Here is a 17520-nt window from a genome sequence, read left to right on the forward strand (position 1 = left end):
AGAAGGTTGGGATAAATGGTTGCCTGATATGCAGGAGGTGCCTTTAAACGGTTCCTTAATTAAAATTTCATTATAAATGAAGGATTAAGCATTTCTAAAAAAGTTGAATAGAAATTATATAGCTGATTTGCATTTAATCTGAGTTCAAGTTTGAAAAGTAAAACCCTGGGTTCACTGAAGACTCAGGAAAAGGTGACCTTGAGGCAGCTGTTGGAAAGACTGAACTACCACCTTTACAGCCTGAACTAGAGCCATAATTTCAGCATTTCTGAGCTGGTGTGTTTTACTGCAGTCATATATAGAGATTATCATGATTATTAATCATTGCTAGTGAAGGTTATCAAAATTATGAAGTTTGATAACCAAATTCAGCCATCCAGCCTGCATGTGCTGAGCAGGGAAGAGCCAGAGGAGCAGTGACAGCAGGGCAGCTCTGTGATATATTTAGTGTTGGCAGAAGCTAAAACAAAGGTTTTGCCTCTAGGGAAAAAAAAAAAAGATTATTCAGAGTCCAGTATCTCAGTGCTTAACATGACTAAAACAAATTGGATCTCAAAATTTAAGCACTTAACCTTCTAAGAGCATGGCAAGGTTTTGTCAGGTCACACAACCAGCTAATTGAAAAAACTTCTCTACTGATTTCTCTCACATCCCTCTCAGCTACCACTGCTCTGAATCCTAAACTGAAAAATCAACATTTATAGATTCAGTCATCTCATAATGCTGCTTTTTAAAGACTTCCCATCATTTGCTACATTTTGGACAACACTGGCTTGGAAAAGAATTGACTTTAGGTTTAAAGGAACTTCCTCTACTCATGAAATATTTCCTGCTGCTTATCAAAGGAACATTCACTCAGTTTGCAGCCATCAGATGCCCTTAGGTACTTACAAACATGAGCCGTGTGGGGATGTTGTCTGATTGCACCAAGGGATTTTTGTACAGCCAGATCTCCTCTGGCTGGATCACTCGCTGGAATGGATCCAAAAATTCGGTAAAACTGAAAAAAAAAAATGAAAGATACAAATTTTTCACAATTTGAAGTGATGACCAAAAACCCCCAGAAGAGTTCTGCTCATTTAGAATTTCTCCCAAACTTGACTATGATATAGCATGCATGAATTATCCCTATTAATAAACTGCTATACTGCCATCCCACCTCACTGCATTTTAGTAAGAAATTTTATAAATACACCCTTCAGAAAATGGGTTTTAAAATTCTACACCTTTGAAGTTGGTCTACAACTTTATAAAAGTTCCATAAACATTACTGTGGAGAATAAATTGTTCTCTTTTTCTTTTTTTTGGGGTAAAAGTGTGCAAATAACACTGTGAGATTAAATAAATCATGTAGTCATTTATTATCAATTTACAACCATGTATGCCAGCCTTTTATAATTATTGTGTATAATTCCTAAAAAAATTATGTAACAAATGTAAAATATTAAATGCCTTTCAAATGTCAAGATTCAGACTTTGAAACACGACAGTTGCATTTGCAGGATCACAAAGCAAAAGAAAGAAGCAGCCCAGAAAATTTCTTCCACTGATAGAAAAAAGAGATAACTTAGAGAATATCTCCAAAAGAGACTTACTCCTAAAACAGGATGGGCTGTCAAGCTTAAGAAGAATCTAAGTCTACTAGAAATGTCTCATTCTATCAAAACACTTTTCATTTTGTTATTGTGTCTATTAGCCCTCTTACAAAGCAAAAAAACCCAAAAGAACAGAAAACCAAAAAAAAACCCAGAAAATCAAAAACAATCCACCCAAACAAACACACTAAAAAACCTCATCATTCTGTAATTATGTTATTTTGCAATTAAGGGCATCAAAATAAAATGTTGAGGTCCCATTGTTCTGTAGATAGTAATTTCTGTGGGTATCTTTTGTCACGCACTGAAAGAAAAAGCAAGAATTGTGATCTGTGGATGCAGCTGGAAGTTTCAGAAGCTTCTCATGACTACCTAAATTGTCTCACTTCATTTAAACCATACTCCTTTTTCCACAGAGCTCTTCAGTGCTATTTAACTTTTCTGGGCTTTGAATTAATATCAGACAGCCTGGGAAGTTTGGCTTTTGCTTTTCACTGCTCATTTCAGGTCTGGGTTACCAGGGCTCAAGGGATGGGTGCTGAGGGAGCACACAGGGAGTTTTCTGCAGGTTGGTCTCACCTGATAAACCAGAGCCAGAACTCAGAGGTGTAGCAGCCCAAAGCTTCATTTACTGGAAGTTTTCCAAAGCCAAGGGTTTTAAACCTCTCCAAACCCAGGTTTTACATCAGGTGACTTTGTAAAGAGAAAAAGCCCAAAGCAATTTGCAGAGCAGAGTGAAATTAAACCATACTCACACATGCAGCTCTCCCCAGGGAAGAGAAACCTCAAAAAACCCAGCTGGGTCAGCAATTTCCTCAAGAGGAGCAAACCACTGCCTCTGCCCGTGGCAGGGAGAGGAACTAGGACACCTTGAAAGGTCTTTTCCACCCCAAACCCTTCTCTGACCCCTTTACCTGAGCACACTCAGACTCCCTGACCGCTTCTTCCTCTCCTTTCCTGTAGTAATTACACATCCTCTGAACAGAGAGAGACATGGCTCTCCCAGGAAAATCCTGGCAGCTGTGGGAAACTTCAGAGGAAAGAATTCACGCAATGATTATCTCTTTTTCTGTAACCATTGTTTATAGATATGGTTCTCCAGTGTGCTATTCACCAAGAGGGTGAGAGAGGATTCCTAAAGGCCAATCAGGTCTTAAATCCACCATTGTTTCTGTAAGAACTGCAGATTTCTGATAACCAAGTGTCTTTTCATGCCTTGTGATGATGGAGTCTCTGTGTCACCTTTGGCTGTCCCCAGAACTCCTCCAGTGATACTTTCCTAAAGGAAAACAACCAAATTTAAGGACCAAAGAAGGTCAAACACAGCCTTGTCACTTTTAACAATATTTCTGTTTCCTGTACTGGCCTAGATGGACAACAAGATTGTTCTGGGAGCTTAAGGAGTCTGGTTTTGCAAGGGGAATATTTGCTGTTGTGCTCAGCTTCTCCAACCCAGAGTCTGAGCCTGCTCTCCCAAGGAAGGTGAACTTCAGAAGTGTCAAAACAATTTGTTTCAGTGTTTTCAAACTGAAAACAAAGATTTTTGAAGTTTAAAAGACAGTGGCTTGTGCAAGACATGAAAATAGGAAATATTTATAAAGAAGAACAGCTCCATATCCCCTATATGAAAAATTCATTTTCTAGTTTTCAATTAGAAAAATAAAGGTCAACTCCTAGATAATGCAAGCAGGTCTGGTTCCAAATTTCAATTAAGAGAGTCCTAAAGTTTATTATTTGAAGTATTTCTGGTAACTGCAGAGAACAAACCACACACAGACATCTGAGTTTCAAGGTGATCACAACACACTAGTGCACTTCTGGAGAATTTGTCACATTGGATCAGAAATGTAATTAATTTGATGTTAGACATTTGACATTGTGAACAAATGCCACCAGAGTTAAAGGTTTGGGGCTCTTCTTGATCTTTTGTTTTCTGCCCCTCATGATGTAAGAAAGTTGAAATTATTTTTGCTTCAATCTGAGGAATTTTTTAAAAATCAAATTCAGTTCTCACAGGAAACACACTGGGACACTGCAGATACATACTGTCATAAGATTTAATGCCTTTAAGAGCAAAATAACTCATGCTAAAGAGATGAAAATGTAATAAATAACATAAATAGAATCTGAATTCAGGTGAGGACTGATTTTTTGATTAATATATACTCATCTGTACTCATATATGGAATGAGTAATTTCAACAAATCCATCAATGACTGCAATTATTATTATTTTATGCAACAGCAGCAGTTCTGTATCCAGTATATATTGTCTGATTAAGTTTTCAACTATTACTTTGACTTGTGTTCTGAATACCTTCCCAAAACTGTGTTCAAATTTAGTGCAACATAATGCAAAAAAAAACCCAGAAAACAAACAAACAAAAAAATTTTCTGAAACTGGGCAAAATAATTTCAGAATCACTGGTGAAGGAGAAAGAATATAGCTGCAGAAGGCAGCAGATGTCTCTGGAAAGAATACAGAAATAGAAAGTGAACAGTTAAAGGAGAGAGACTGTAAAAAAAGAAATAACTTTTTTTTATCTTCCCAAAGAGCTCAACTGCTAATTAAATTTTTATGTCAAGACTCATAAGAGAACAATTCTCTTCTTTTGTGAAGCATCACCAATGGGTGAGTGGATATGAGATTTCACTAGCTTGAAGGCAATTCCCTTTGTGCTCCATTAAACAATCATGAGGACACAGTGGCTTCTAAGCTGCCTGACACTTGGATTTCTGTTCCTTTGTCCCAACCAGAAGTGCAGTCTATCACTATTCAAAAGTCAGCTCAAGTTTGTTTTAAGGACTAGATGTGATGAGAAATGAGTGCAGGCCTTGGACAGAGAAAACTGGTTTTGATGTCTTTGTGTTATGGCCCAAAGTACAACCTCAGCCATGGAAGTGTCCCCTGGTGGGCCAAAAAACTTCCTTTGTTTTAGTACAGAAAAATTTTATCTTAGCTTTTTGGCCTTTTTTTTCCTTTTTACATATTCACCCAACATTTTTAACAGCTTAGCAAGCAAGATTTCAAACACTTCAGCCTGATGAAGTCTTTAAGACATAAAAGCATTTCCATTAACTTGGAGAGCCTTTAACTGTGACTTTCAAAGCAACCCAAGGGAAAGAGGAGCTCAAACTCCATTAAAAATATCAATGAGCAACAGGTGCCCCAGTCCCTGGGGTTGCTTTGGCCATGGCAGCACTGAGTAAAAACGCTGCTCTTTCCCAGCTCTTCCAGGTACATTAACTTCATTTCCATTTCACAGCGTGCAGCCCTTCAGGATCATTTCATGCCAGCACCACATCCCAGCCAGAGCCAGGTAACAGCTCACTAAAAGCAGGTTTGTGATGTTGTGGGCTAATAACTGGGGGTTATCTTTTTATGAAACCATTCACTGATAGTGGAGGAATCAAACAGAGCATAAATATCTTCACAGAGGTTTTGACCTGAGTTTCCACAGTGGTTTTCATCCCCATAAGCAGCAGCAGGATATTGTGTGGCACCTCAGCTTATTGTTTCCACCACTGCCTGGCCCTCAGCTGCACGAACCACACCAAAGTTTAAATTTCTGTCTGGTCCTGAGCATCAGCTGAAGAGGGGTTGGTTGGTTGGCAGGAGAAGGGGGAAATTGAGGTTTTTTGCCTCTTACTTTTTGTCTCACGGACAAATCTTGTCCCAAATACCAAGTGAAAATAACTGAGAGGACAGAGCAGTACACATAGGACGACAAAGTAGAGAATGAAAGAAACTTGGCATTGTGACACCCAGATTTTCATCCCAGACACCCCATGAATGTCCCTCCTCTTTTCTAAGCTTCATCTCTTGATAAACAGATTTTATCCTCAAATGGCTCTGTCTGCATGTCCCCACTGGGGCAAACAACAAAAATATAACAGATGTTCATCAACTTCACTTATAAATCACCTCTGGGGGCTTGTGGGGAATAAATTTGGTCCTGACCACCATTCCCTGCCTGCAGAACTCTGTGTGAACAAACACTGCTGCCTCTCCCAAAACCACAGGTTAACTGGGACTCCTGGAACTCCATTTTGCATGTTTCTACAAGGATATTTCCTCCAGCATTCCCCAAACTGGGTCTCACAGCTGGTAGTGAAAGCTTGCCTGGTGTGCCTGCCATGTTCAATTGTGCAATCAGCTGCTCTGCAAAGCTGAGAGTGGTGTCAGTGGTGCTGAAGTTGGTAATAGTTGCCCTAATTACAGAGGCTGTGCACAATTCATAGCTCAGGATTTGCTTTAGGGGCTTCCCACAAGTGATCCAGGCTGAGAGAGAGAGCCCAGAGTTTGCATCAGCACTGAACACTCTTCACTCACCTTGGCTCACATTTGAATTCAAGACTTCAATATTTTCCCTTTCTGAAACACACTAATAGTGGGGAAAGCATTCACGTCACGTTATCTGATGTACCTGGAGAGATAACTGATTCTCAAGCCATGAGAAAAGCTAGGTTTGTTTCCTGCCTAAAAATAATATTATGAAAAAAAACTCCATAAATTCTTAGATGTTATTTTACAAATTCCTGCAAAAACTGACCAAATATGAAAAGCCTGAAAATTTCTGCGGCTGGCACATAAAATTAACAAAACTGAAGGAGAGGGGACAGTGATGAGGGGAGATAGGAAGCAAAGCCTGTGGTTTATCACCCTGATTCTGCTCTCCAAGGAGCTGGAGCAATACAGCTCTGAAATGCTGCTGCCTGTGGGTACCAGCACGATGAGACAGCTTTGTGTCAGCTCAGGTTAGCACAAGCAAAGAGATCTGAGCCCTTTAATATCTAAAGTAATCTGGGAAATCCACAGCTCCTCAGCCATCAAGAAGGGTTCCAATACACCTGGCCAAGACTCAATTATGAATGATGAGCAAGGGAGAAGCTGGCATGAATTAAAAATATAACTTCAATAATATAAACTCTACTTTGATAGAAATGTTCTCTGTAGTTAAGGCACAACACTGGGTGTCAGGAGATTTGATGTTTCTTGATAGGACTTTACAAAGCAAGGTTGGGCAAACCATTCCAGTGTCAGTAACTCTGAATACTGCAGTTTGTTTACTAACTGGACTTTATTAACTACACATGCCAAGTAGGCACAGCTGACAAACACCCAGCAACAGCTTTAACTTCTCCAGAGAAACCAAAGGAAAGTGTTAATTTTAAATATATATTATAATTTTAAATATACATCCTAATTTATATTGCAATAGGTACTGAATGCAAATGAGGTGTTCCCATCAAACAGACCTAATGTTTTATTGCTTCTCACAGACTTTCATGGAAATGTGTTACTGTAAATATCATTTTTTAACTGCACTAAAACCAATTAAGTACTGTACACTCACACTGGCACAGAAACATCAGTATCAATAAATTATCCCTTTTTAAAAGCTAAAAACTTTTTATTTTCCAGTACAATGCCACGCAGCATTTACACCTACTATTTCTGATTAACAATTTGAAAACCCCATATAGAGCTTTATTGGGACTGATAAAGACAAAGGGCATGGGCAATATTTTTGGGGTTATTACTTAATGTCACTGGCAAATAGAGGATTGGTTCTGGAGGGTAGCTTTAGCTTCAGATGAATCAGAATGGCTTGATGGAAAATATTTCTGAATACTTTAAATTAGCTAGCAATTGCAGTGTGACATTTAATTAGCACATATGCCTCCATTAGCCCTTCAGATATACAAGAAATCATTTTGATTAAGAAAAGATGGAAAATAAATTCTGATGTGGTTTTAAAACACACACACACATTACCACAGCTGTCATATTTCCCTGAAGTTCTAAAAAAAGAGTTTCCAGTATTTTCCTTCAGCCTTACTGATAGGTTTCCCAGATCTGCCTGACATATCCACTCATTTTACAGATTTATATCAGGGTAGAACTTCTTCCAAAGATGAATGGCCTCTCCTCCTTGCAGCCAACACTGCACCAGCAAGGAGGCAACAGCTGAGCCTGGGCTCACTTTAAAGCTCAGATCTCAAACTAAAAACAATGCAGGCTCACAACAGGAGTCCTGCAGCTTACGAAATCACACATAAATGAGATATATACTTAGAATACATAATATGAAAGAGCAAACCAACAATCTTTTCACAATGCTGAAAAAGAAAGAACAGCCTGGAGAGGAGTTTTAGAAGCTAATGTTGGGTTTCTTTGCACTTCAATTATATTGTCCCTGTTTTCTCAGCATTTGAATTCTCTCTAAGTAAAAAATTTCCATCCTGTGCCAGGGAGGAAAGGGAAAGGATTATCTGAGCATGCAAGAACAGCACAACAACGAGAGGTTAACATAGCTAGGAAGTTGTTCTTGTGCACCTGAGAGATTCCAAAAACTTCCAGTCCATGCATTGTCCTTGTTAGGGGCTGAGCCTTTGCTAGCAAGTGGAGCTAAATATCATTAAGCATCATTATTGTGAATGTAGTAAACTCCCATTCCATGGGAATAAAAGGGTTTCCAGGCCTTAGAGTACTTAATTAGCTTCAATGCAGCATTTTCAGCATCATATCTTCCTCACAGGAGTGGGATGTTTGGAAGTGGAAGGAACAAAGAGGGAACAGTTGGTCATGCAGCACTGCAGCTTTGATCAGAAGAGCAGGAGACAGGAGTGACTATACTGAGCCATGAAAAAAAAAAAAAACTGCTGCAAAATGAGTCTAAGTCAGGTATTTTGACTTGTTTTTAATTTTCACAACTTTCCTTGACTTAATATTGAAAGTGATCTCTTGTATTTTCGGGGTGCCCTGTGGCAGGAAGGAATGATGAATCTGATTCCATGTTGTCAGAAGGCTAATTCATTATTTTATGATACTACATTATAAAAAAGAATGGTATACAAAACTATAGTAAAGAATACAGAAAAATACTTACAGAATGCTAAAAGATTATTAATAAACCCATGACTCTCTCCAGAGCCTTGACACAGCTTGGCACTGATTGGTCATTAAGTCAAAACAATTCACATGAAACCAATGAAACAATCACCTGTGGGTAAATAATCTCCAGCCACATTCCAAAGCAGCAAAACACAGGAGAAGCAAATGAGATGATATTGTTTTCCTTTTCCTGAGGCTTCTCAGCTTCCCAGGAGAAAAAGCCTGGGCAAGGGGATTTTTCAGAAAATATGACAGCGATCTTTGCAGCTTTGCCTTCTGGTCAGCAGAGTATAAAATAAACCATTCTGAAACAAAACCAACTTTGCTTTGGCATTTAGCTGCTCCTGGGGTGAAGGAGCCGTTCAGCCCCTGTGATCCCTGCTCACATGGAGCAGGGCTGCCCTTGGAGAACAAGGCAAGGAGGTCAGAGCTGCTGCTTGTTGTGTCAAGGTGCAACTCTTCAGGCCATCCAGAAATGTGCCAGAAATAACCAACAGTGGCAGTTTGAAATAGAAATAACCAATTTAAATTTAAATAGAAATAACCAATATCAGCCTAGTGAAAACATTTGGCTCCTGCTTTCATTGCATTATTCTTATTTTATTTACTAAAAAAAATTATTTATGGTGTTAGTTGTTGCCTCTATCCTCTGTTTTTATAAATATACCCTATGATACAAGATATTTCACAAAGGCCATTTAATGTGTGTGTTTGGGGAGGAGAAAGGAGAGGAAAACAAAATAATGAGTTGTGCAGCCATTAGAAGTGTCAAAGCTGGCAGCTGTACATCATCCTAAAGTGAAAAACATAATTCATATTACAGGCTTAAATTAACTAAGTACATGCCTGAATAATGAACCCAAACACACTGCAGACAGTCAAAATTTTCCTCTTGATGTTTTTAATGCTTATTTTGATTACATCTCAAACTGTTTTCAGTCAAACTCTCCACAGTTCCCTGCACAACTACACAGCTTCACAGCAAATTGATGGAGATGAGTCTGGTAAAGTTTCTTTTTTTTTCCTTTTTTTCATATCTGTATGTCACACACTATTGAGTATGTTCAGACCCAAAGGGAAAGTTGGGCTAAATTCACAACCATGCTGAGTTTCTCTGTGTGACAAAAGCTCCCCCTCCCAGTTATCTCATCTCTCCTCATTCCCTCCTAATGATAATGCAGCACTCGGGCATCCCCTGTTCAGTACCAGCACAGTCCTCACTACACAAAAAAGTTACAAGACACACTAAATATTATCCTTAATTCATTTTTAGCATCAATAATTCTGCCAGCTCTTTCCAAGTACTGGCTTTTCAAAGTCACTGACAGATTGGGAGACCATAAAGATCTTGATTTACTGTGCCAGATATGAGTACATTCTCAGCAGTAAGACTATAATTTTTATTAAATTCTTTCCCATAAGAACCACAGTTGTGCCCTGTCTTAACTGTGCTTAGATCAAAATATAAGAATCAATTTATTAAAGGCAAATTTTCCCCCCAGGAAGCCTATCAGTAGCATTCTCCCTATCAAACATCCTCAATCAGGCTAGAAGCAAATAAACACAAAGTGCCCAAGCCTGTGAGTAAATGGGATTCAACAACAAGATTCAACAAGAGACACAAAGTCACCATTTACTCCTCAAAAAATCTGGAGCAGATGCTTTGGCATTTACAATAAGATCCTCTTTTAGCATGTATTCAGCTGGGAGTTTAGCCATGGATATGCACTGTAAATCCCATCCTGTTAGCAGGACAATTACGATTCCTGCCATTAAATCCCCTTCCCCTTCTTTCACTCCCTCTTTCCCCCACACTCAGGGAACACAAATGAAATAATTCAGCTCCACAATCTAGAAGCATTGATACAACAGTCTGTAAAAATAATCTGTCTATTGCTCAGACCAGAGTCTGCACAGAAAGACAGGTAGGTACAATTCCTCCTGAAAAACTGTTATCAAAGTCAGTAAAATCCTACCCTACTCCAATAAATAATGCACAGAACAATGGAATCAGAAGAATCAGCTGGCTGAAACCCCAAGCAGCTGAACAGCAGGATGGCTCTGAGTGGATGCTGCTTCATCACTCCCCTCCTCAGCTAGATGGGGGAGAGAAAATTCACTGAAAGGCACCTGGGTCAGAGTGAGAGCAGGCAGAGAGCACTCAGCAGTTACTGTCATGGCAAAAACAGACTTGACTGAAAGGAACTAGTCTAGTCAGAGCAGGAAAATGAGAAAATAATACCTAAGCCTTAAAACATCTTCCCACCCCTTTCCCCAGGCTTAATGTGGAATTTTTTCTCCCTCCTCGCTGCAGTGGTACAGGGGATGGGGAATGCAGACTGAGATCAGATCATCACCGCCACCCCTGCAGCCCCCTGCCCCCAAAACCTGGCCACAAAACCCAAAACAGCCCCAGGGTTCCTGTGAGCTCCCTGGTAACTCACACACCGGGCAGGCACACTCATTTTGTTCTGTTCCTCCTGTGACACCAGGTATTATTGGTATTTAGGGCTTTGTGTTTTCACAGTAACCTGCGCAGGACACAGAGCAAAGTTCAAATTCAGCTGGCTTTGTGGCATATCAGGAGATCCATTGCAGCTCTCCCATCCCTTCAAAGGTGTGACTGACTCTGCTGAGCACTGGAACAAATCTGCTGCTCAATATGCAACCTCTGATAGGTGCTCTCAGATCCCAGACACCAGAAAAGCTCTTTTCTACAGCAGGTCTTGCCCTTTCCTCTTCATTAACCCTACTCAGTGAATTAGACTTCAACCTGCACCACAAAACAAATCTTTCCCTCACTTTAATCACATGTAAATTACAGCTTACAACGATGCACCTGTTTTAAAGCAGGTTAGCAAGCTTATTGATGTTTTCATTTCCTATTGTCATTACTGTTTGTGAAACTAACACTGAAAAAGCTCCAAGACCGTTCAATGTGCTTGGCTACCTCATGACAAAGAATTTATCAATTAACTAAAGGATTAGGGTGAGAAAAAGAAGTATTGCCCTTGTTTTCTTGATGAGAAATGAGAGAAATTAAGAAATTAAGTTCAAGACTGAGGATCAGAAGCCAAAGATCAGGTTCCAAACAGAGTCAGATTTATGGGATATTAAAATTGAGAACAGAGGGCACAAACCAGTAAGAAGTGGCCAAATAGCTACTTTGAAACATTCACTAGAGAGCCAAGGCTTAAGGGGGGCATTGAGTTCTTGGTCCAACTGATTGGTGTAAATTCACAGCATTTGAGTCAGAATGAGAAAATAAATCTTAATGTCTCATTCTGGTGATTTCTTCTCAAAACCATCTTGTTTTTGTCACCTGCAGTCACAATTTTCAGCTCAGTCTGTCCTCCAAAACTCCCATCCACAGGAGAGATAAAAGGCAAACCCAGTTTGGGAGAAGAGCAGTGCAGAAGTGCAGCACTGAGGAATTTCCTCGGGGAATTGATTTTCTGGCTGTGTTAACAAGACAATGCACAGTATCATTTCTAAAGGCAACACATGCAGGATATCCAGAAGACAACATCCCCTGACAAAGAAAGCGACTTGAAAGAGCTTTGCACACCAAATTATTTCATGCATATTCATAACTTGATTAAAATATTAATACTGTAAACTTGTAAGAAACACAAGAGGCGCAGAAACAGCTTTTATTTACTTACACCAGCAACTGAACGTGGCACACACACCAAGGATGTCAGCATTGCTCAGTGCTGGAAACTCACACATGTGCATTATATATCTGTATATTAGCCTGCAGATAAACATTTATTCCCAAGGGAGGCTGCTAATGAGACTCTGCTGTGGGGGAGATATCCGATTACTCCAAATGACATTTATATTTTAATCACATCACATGCACTGAAGAGCTCGAGGTTTGATGGAGCAATCCTTGAAAGACTTTGCCTTTTTAATCAATTAGCTCTCTAAACATCAGTGATGTGCTGCTGACAAGTCCTTGGGTTAAATGTACAACAACACACACAAATCCTCTCTCCCTGCCAGGAGGAATCACTGGGGTCTTCTAAAACTTCTGAAACAGATGCAAAAAGTTTTCCTCCTAGAAAACACCTAAAACAGAACACTAACAAATAAAGACACCCCTCAGGCTCACTCTGAGCTACAACTCAGTAAATTCATTTTAGGACAGATGAAAAACTTTGTTTTAAGGGCAACACTCCTGTGTAAAACTATCAGACTAGCTCACAAATCCTTTTATAATTGGCTTATCTGAATAAAAGCAAGTCAGGCAAAACCATTTGCTTTCTTCAAGCAACCTGTAAGTGACAAATGCCACTGCGCACATGGAGATGAAAGTTTGGTCATTTTTAACATGTTTTAGCATTAATCAGGCATTTTAAGATGCTCCAAGTCATAGAAATAAGTACAAAAATGAAGGAAAACAGAGCTGCAAGACCCTAATTCAATCATTCTTCAAATTAGCATTGGATTTTTCCTGTAAACAGTACATCCTCATGGCTGGTATATTAAACAACAGACCACTTCTACTTCTGAGAGTTTACCTGAAAACCTCACTTTAAAAATAAAACTCAGTTCTGTACTCACAAATATTCCTTAATAAGTAAAAACCTAAACAAAAATATGAAGCGGGAATTGATCAAAGTCCAGATTTGATTGGAAAATATTTGAAAGTTCATAAAGTAATAGTCAAGTTATAGCATGAGAATTTTCTCCCCCTTGTAATTAACAAACCACCCAGGTTCCATCAGATCAGGTCAGCCCAATCAAAAGGTGCAAGGACAAATATTTTGAAAGCTAAAAATTAATTTGATAATTAAGAAACTGGGAGAAACTGTGGAGCAGAACAGAAATATCACTATCCTTGCAGTTTGTAACTTGCAGCTTGAAAGCTATTTTGCTGAAGGTACTCAAAGAATACCTATTTAACTTTGCAGCAAAGTTTGTGTTTAGATGGCTTCTTTTTATTGCAATCACTTGTTTTTGGGTTTGGACTCTTTGCTGTTTGGAGTTTGGGTTTGTTGTCTTTTTTTTTTTTTTTAAACTCCTGAGTCTCAGTTTCAGGCAGACACAGTCCTTCTAATAAATCTCTCTTAACTAATCCCTCCTTCAATACCACTAAATCCTGAGGGCTAAAATGCCCTTTAGCACAGATCTCTGTGAAGGCAGAGAAGCTTGAGTTGCTAAATTTCAATACCTAATCTGGTCTTTAATTGCTAAATGAGCTCTCAGCAATTGCCATGAACACAACACCTAGAACTGAGTCAGTTGTTATCCTTATCCTCCCTAAATGGCTGCTGAATTCAACCAAATCAATACTCAAGTACCAAAAATGTGCATTGCTTCTAAGGGTGCCCATCTGCAGGATGGAAGAGATCTTATATAACAAGTACAGGTTTCTGCCTTTGATGGAATGACTGACGTTGATAATTATGGCAACTGGAGGGAAAAAAGATTGCCAGTCTTAAACATAGAAAACATGGTTGTTCTTGATCTAAAATAACATTGAAATTGGCAATACATTCAATTTCAGCAATCATCAACAGAAGTTTTCACACCTCCATTTTTATGAAATGACATTTATTACCAAGCAAAGCTCCAGAGTGGAATGTGCACCTTTTTCTTGTGCTTTCTGTGGTACAAAACATGCCAGTCTATTGCTGTGAGTGACATGAGCTGTTAGGTTGAAGCCCAAAGACATCTGGGAGGCACAGATGCTTCAGAACTCTCAAACTGCTGTGGAACCATTCCCTTCAAGGTCAGGAGGCTTCTGACACTGCAAGGGCTGGTAATGACACAAAGCCATCCAGACCTTTTCAGAAAGAGCTCCTCTCCTGTCCAGCTCCTCATTTCCTGGCACTCAGCACAGGGATGAGCTCAGCCCCAGCCCCAGCTCATTTCTGCTAATGGCACTCCTCTCCCAGGGAGTGGAACCTGTGCAGCCTTTCCATTCCTAGAAATCTCTGCAGCAGAGCAGATTCCACTCCCAGGGTTTCCAATTTCACCAGTGAATGTTCCCTCCTGAAAAGATATTCCACTGAACTCAATGCTCCATAAAAACCTTTGCACTGGCTGGCTGTAAAACCACAGGAAACAGAGTGTTTAAACCTCTGCAGCAGAAAAGTTTCAAAATGTAATAGCCACTTTAGAAAACTGAGAGAGCTACAAAGTACTATTGCAATAGCAAAAGATCATTTCTGTGCTAATATTGTCTGAACAGGAAAGGTCTTTTCTTTTGGTCTACCTAGAGATTGTATTCTTGCAACCATGACCAGCAAATAAAGTGCAGTTCTTCATGAAACTAAACACTGACCTGAATTTGGAACACTACTGTGCCCATCACTTTCAGATGTCAATGAAAGCTCTGAATGACCTATTGAAACACCAGAATTATTCCCCAGAATCCCAAGGAGGCGGGAGCTGAGCTGTGTGAAAATATGAGAAATTCTTCCACATGCATTTGCCATTAGGGTGACTCTACCAAGAGCTTTTCTGTTAACAACCCCTCCTCAGAGGATTTAGGAACCAAGGCAAAAAGAGTGGTGAAAATAATGGAGTCTTTTAAAGAGAAAATAAAGACAGAAGAGAAGAGAAGAGAAGCACAACCAAGAAATGACTGATTATGATGGCTCGTGATTTCCATATCATAGTAATAAGTTACATGTAGAGATCTCCTACAGGGGTGGTGCAGGTGATAAATGACACACACGATCATAAAGAATTGAAAGGTTCTGATGTAGCATCAGCCTCTGAGGTCTTTGCTCACCCTGTAATTCCATGTATTCCAGAAAGGAGTTCTGTTGACAGGAACAGGTCTACTTTCAGAGTGAGATGCAACTGAACTGACAGATATCAAAGGCACCTCACAGGGTTTTGTTGCAAATCAAAAGATTTGCATCAATATTCAAGAGAAATGAGCACCGAGGGAAAAAAAAAATCAAACACCAGTAAATTGGACAAGTTATTAATTAACCATGAGAGGTTCAGAAAGGACTCATCAAAGCATTCAGTGTCACCGGGTCTAACTCAATATCACAGCTTAACAGATGTCCTACCCTGCCTGCACCTGTGACCAGCAGCATCCATCCTCAGGAAAACAAACAAGCAAACAGCAGAATCTGATCCCGGTTCTGTGATGCTCCTGAGAGACCACAAAGACTGGGAACACTCATCTTTAAACATTAAGCAATGGAAATGCAAACTTATATAGCCTGGAACTTTTCATTGTTCAAATGCACGCAGAACGCAAACTGCATGAAAGAAAGGGCTGAAATACTCAAAGCAAAAGGATGCGTAACTGCTTTCTCCAGAAAAAGGCTGAGGGAAAGAATGGTCCTGCAGCGACCAACAAGCAGATTTTCATGACTTTCCTCCCTGCCCAACAGCGTGCGGAGAAGCTCCCAAACCCTTTCTCACACGTTCCAGCTCCCGCTCAGCCCCGGCCCCGGCGCTGCCGCCAGACCCGGCTGCGGGAGCGCATCCACAGCCCCGCCAGGTGAGACTTTACCCCGCAGACCGCAACAAACCCACCAGCACCTCTGAGGCTGCACTGTTCTGGCTGGTCGCTTTTTGCACACTTCTCCCACAAACAGCAGCTTCTCCAAGAAAAATTCCACTCGGCTCTTCGGCAAAACGCCGCAGCTGGGAGAGTTCCCTCAAAGACTCACCTGGGCGAAATATTCCACCCCCGAGCATCCCAGAGAGAACACCGGCAGCAGCTCCGGCTCCCGAGGGATGGCCGGAGCCCACCGGGCGAGCCCCGCACCTCCATTCCGCACCTCCATCCCGCCCTGCCCGCGGCACCCGGCTGACGGCCAGCCCCGGAGCAAAGTTGCCGCGGTGCCGCCGCCCGCCCGGCGCTACTCACACGAAGACTCCGAAGAGCAGCACCCGTATGCCGATCTCGATCGCCAGCTCCCGCATGGTGGGGCCGGCGCTCCGCAGCCCCCTCCGCCGCCTCTCACGCCCGGAGGCAGCGGGGCCGCCCGAGGCCGCCGGTCCCGGAGCGCCGGGGCCCCGCGCAGAGCCCGGCCGGGCGCGGCTCCGGCCCCGCCATCCCGCGGCCGCCGCGCTGTGAGGGGACCGCGGCCTCCGCGCTGTGAGGGGCGCGGCGCCGGCGCGGCGGAGCCCAGCGCCGGGGGAGGGTCCCGGTGACGGTGCCGGTGACTAACGCGGTGTCCCCGCTCGGGGGGAGGGTCCCGGTGACTAACGCGGTGTCCCCGCTCGGGGGAGGGCCCCGGGGATCCTGGGGATTTCCCCTGCCCGCCTCCCCGCCCGCCCCCGCGGCGCTGCCGAGCGGAGCCGCAGCCGGAGCCGAGCCCGCTCCGTCCCGCCCGCCCCTCGGGGCCGCCCTGCGCCACAGCCCAACGCGAGGAAGGGGCGCCGTGAGAGCGATTTTTGTGCCCCTTTCAGCGCAGAGCTCCCCGTCCTTCCCTGGAGGGCCATGGACCGATCGGTTCGAGGGGCTGACACAGCAGGGCACAGCCGCCACACGCTGGATTGCAGCTCCGGCCGTGGGCTGGCGTTCCGGTGCTCATCCCTGGCTCGTAATGAAACCCCGCGCTTGGAAAAGATGGAGAAGAACAATAATAAACGGGGCCGGCGGGAGGGAGCATCGCCGCGCACAGATAACACCGGCGTTCATAAAAACTCCAGTTGCCGGCCCGTTTGCAAAGGGCATTCACACACTACACCACCCGGGCTGAGCTTGGTCCATTCACTTTATCTTTGTATAAAGGATTAAGTGTTTGAACACGCTCTAATGGATGTATTTATGTAACAGGCTTCTCACCTGCTCACACATCCGTGCCGTTTAAACCCTACTCCTCATTGTTAATGCAGATAACCCGGCGTGGCACCCCGGTGTCCCTTGGTCAGATTCTGCATAGTATGTGATATTATAGCCTAAAGGTGTCATTAATTCAGTGCCTGCTCTTTCAGAGATGAGTTTAGCTAAACATGCAGAGATTGTAGTTATATGGGAACCCCAAATTGCTGGGATGGGAGAAAGGCAGCAAAACAGCCAATGACTTGGTTTGCTCCTGTA

General features: G+C 42.0%; 1 protein-coding gene across 1 annotated transcript in view; it reads right to left on the bottom strand.

Moving 5' to 3' along the window:
- The window catches only part of PLPP4 (phospholipid phosphatase 4), a 48178-nt gene extending 31622 nt beyond the window's left edge, over positions 1-16556 (bottom strand). Inside the window, exons 1-2 of the mRNA XM_059477296.1 lie at positions 16342-16556; positions 892-1000 (exon numbers count right to left, since the gene is read on the bottom strand). Coding sequence (XP_059333279.1) covers positions 892-1000; positions 16342-16397 — 165 coding nt within the window. The 5' untranslated portion in view covers positions 16398-16556. The remainder of the gene's footprint in view (positions 1-891; positions 1001-16341) is intronic.
- Between the last annotated feature and the right edge of the window lie 964 nt (positions 16557-17520).

This window comes from Ammospiza nelsoni, chromosome 8 (assembly GCF_027579445.1).
Source record: "Ammospiza nelsoni isolate bAmmNel1 chromosome 8, bAmmNel1.pri, whole genome shotgun sequence".
Lineage (NCBI taxonomy): Eukaryota > Metazoa > Chordata > Aves > Passeriformes > Passerellidae > Ammospiza > Ammospiza nelsoni.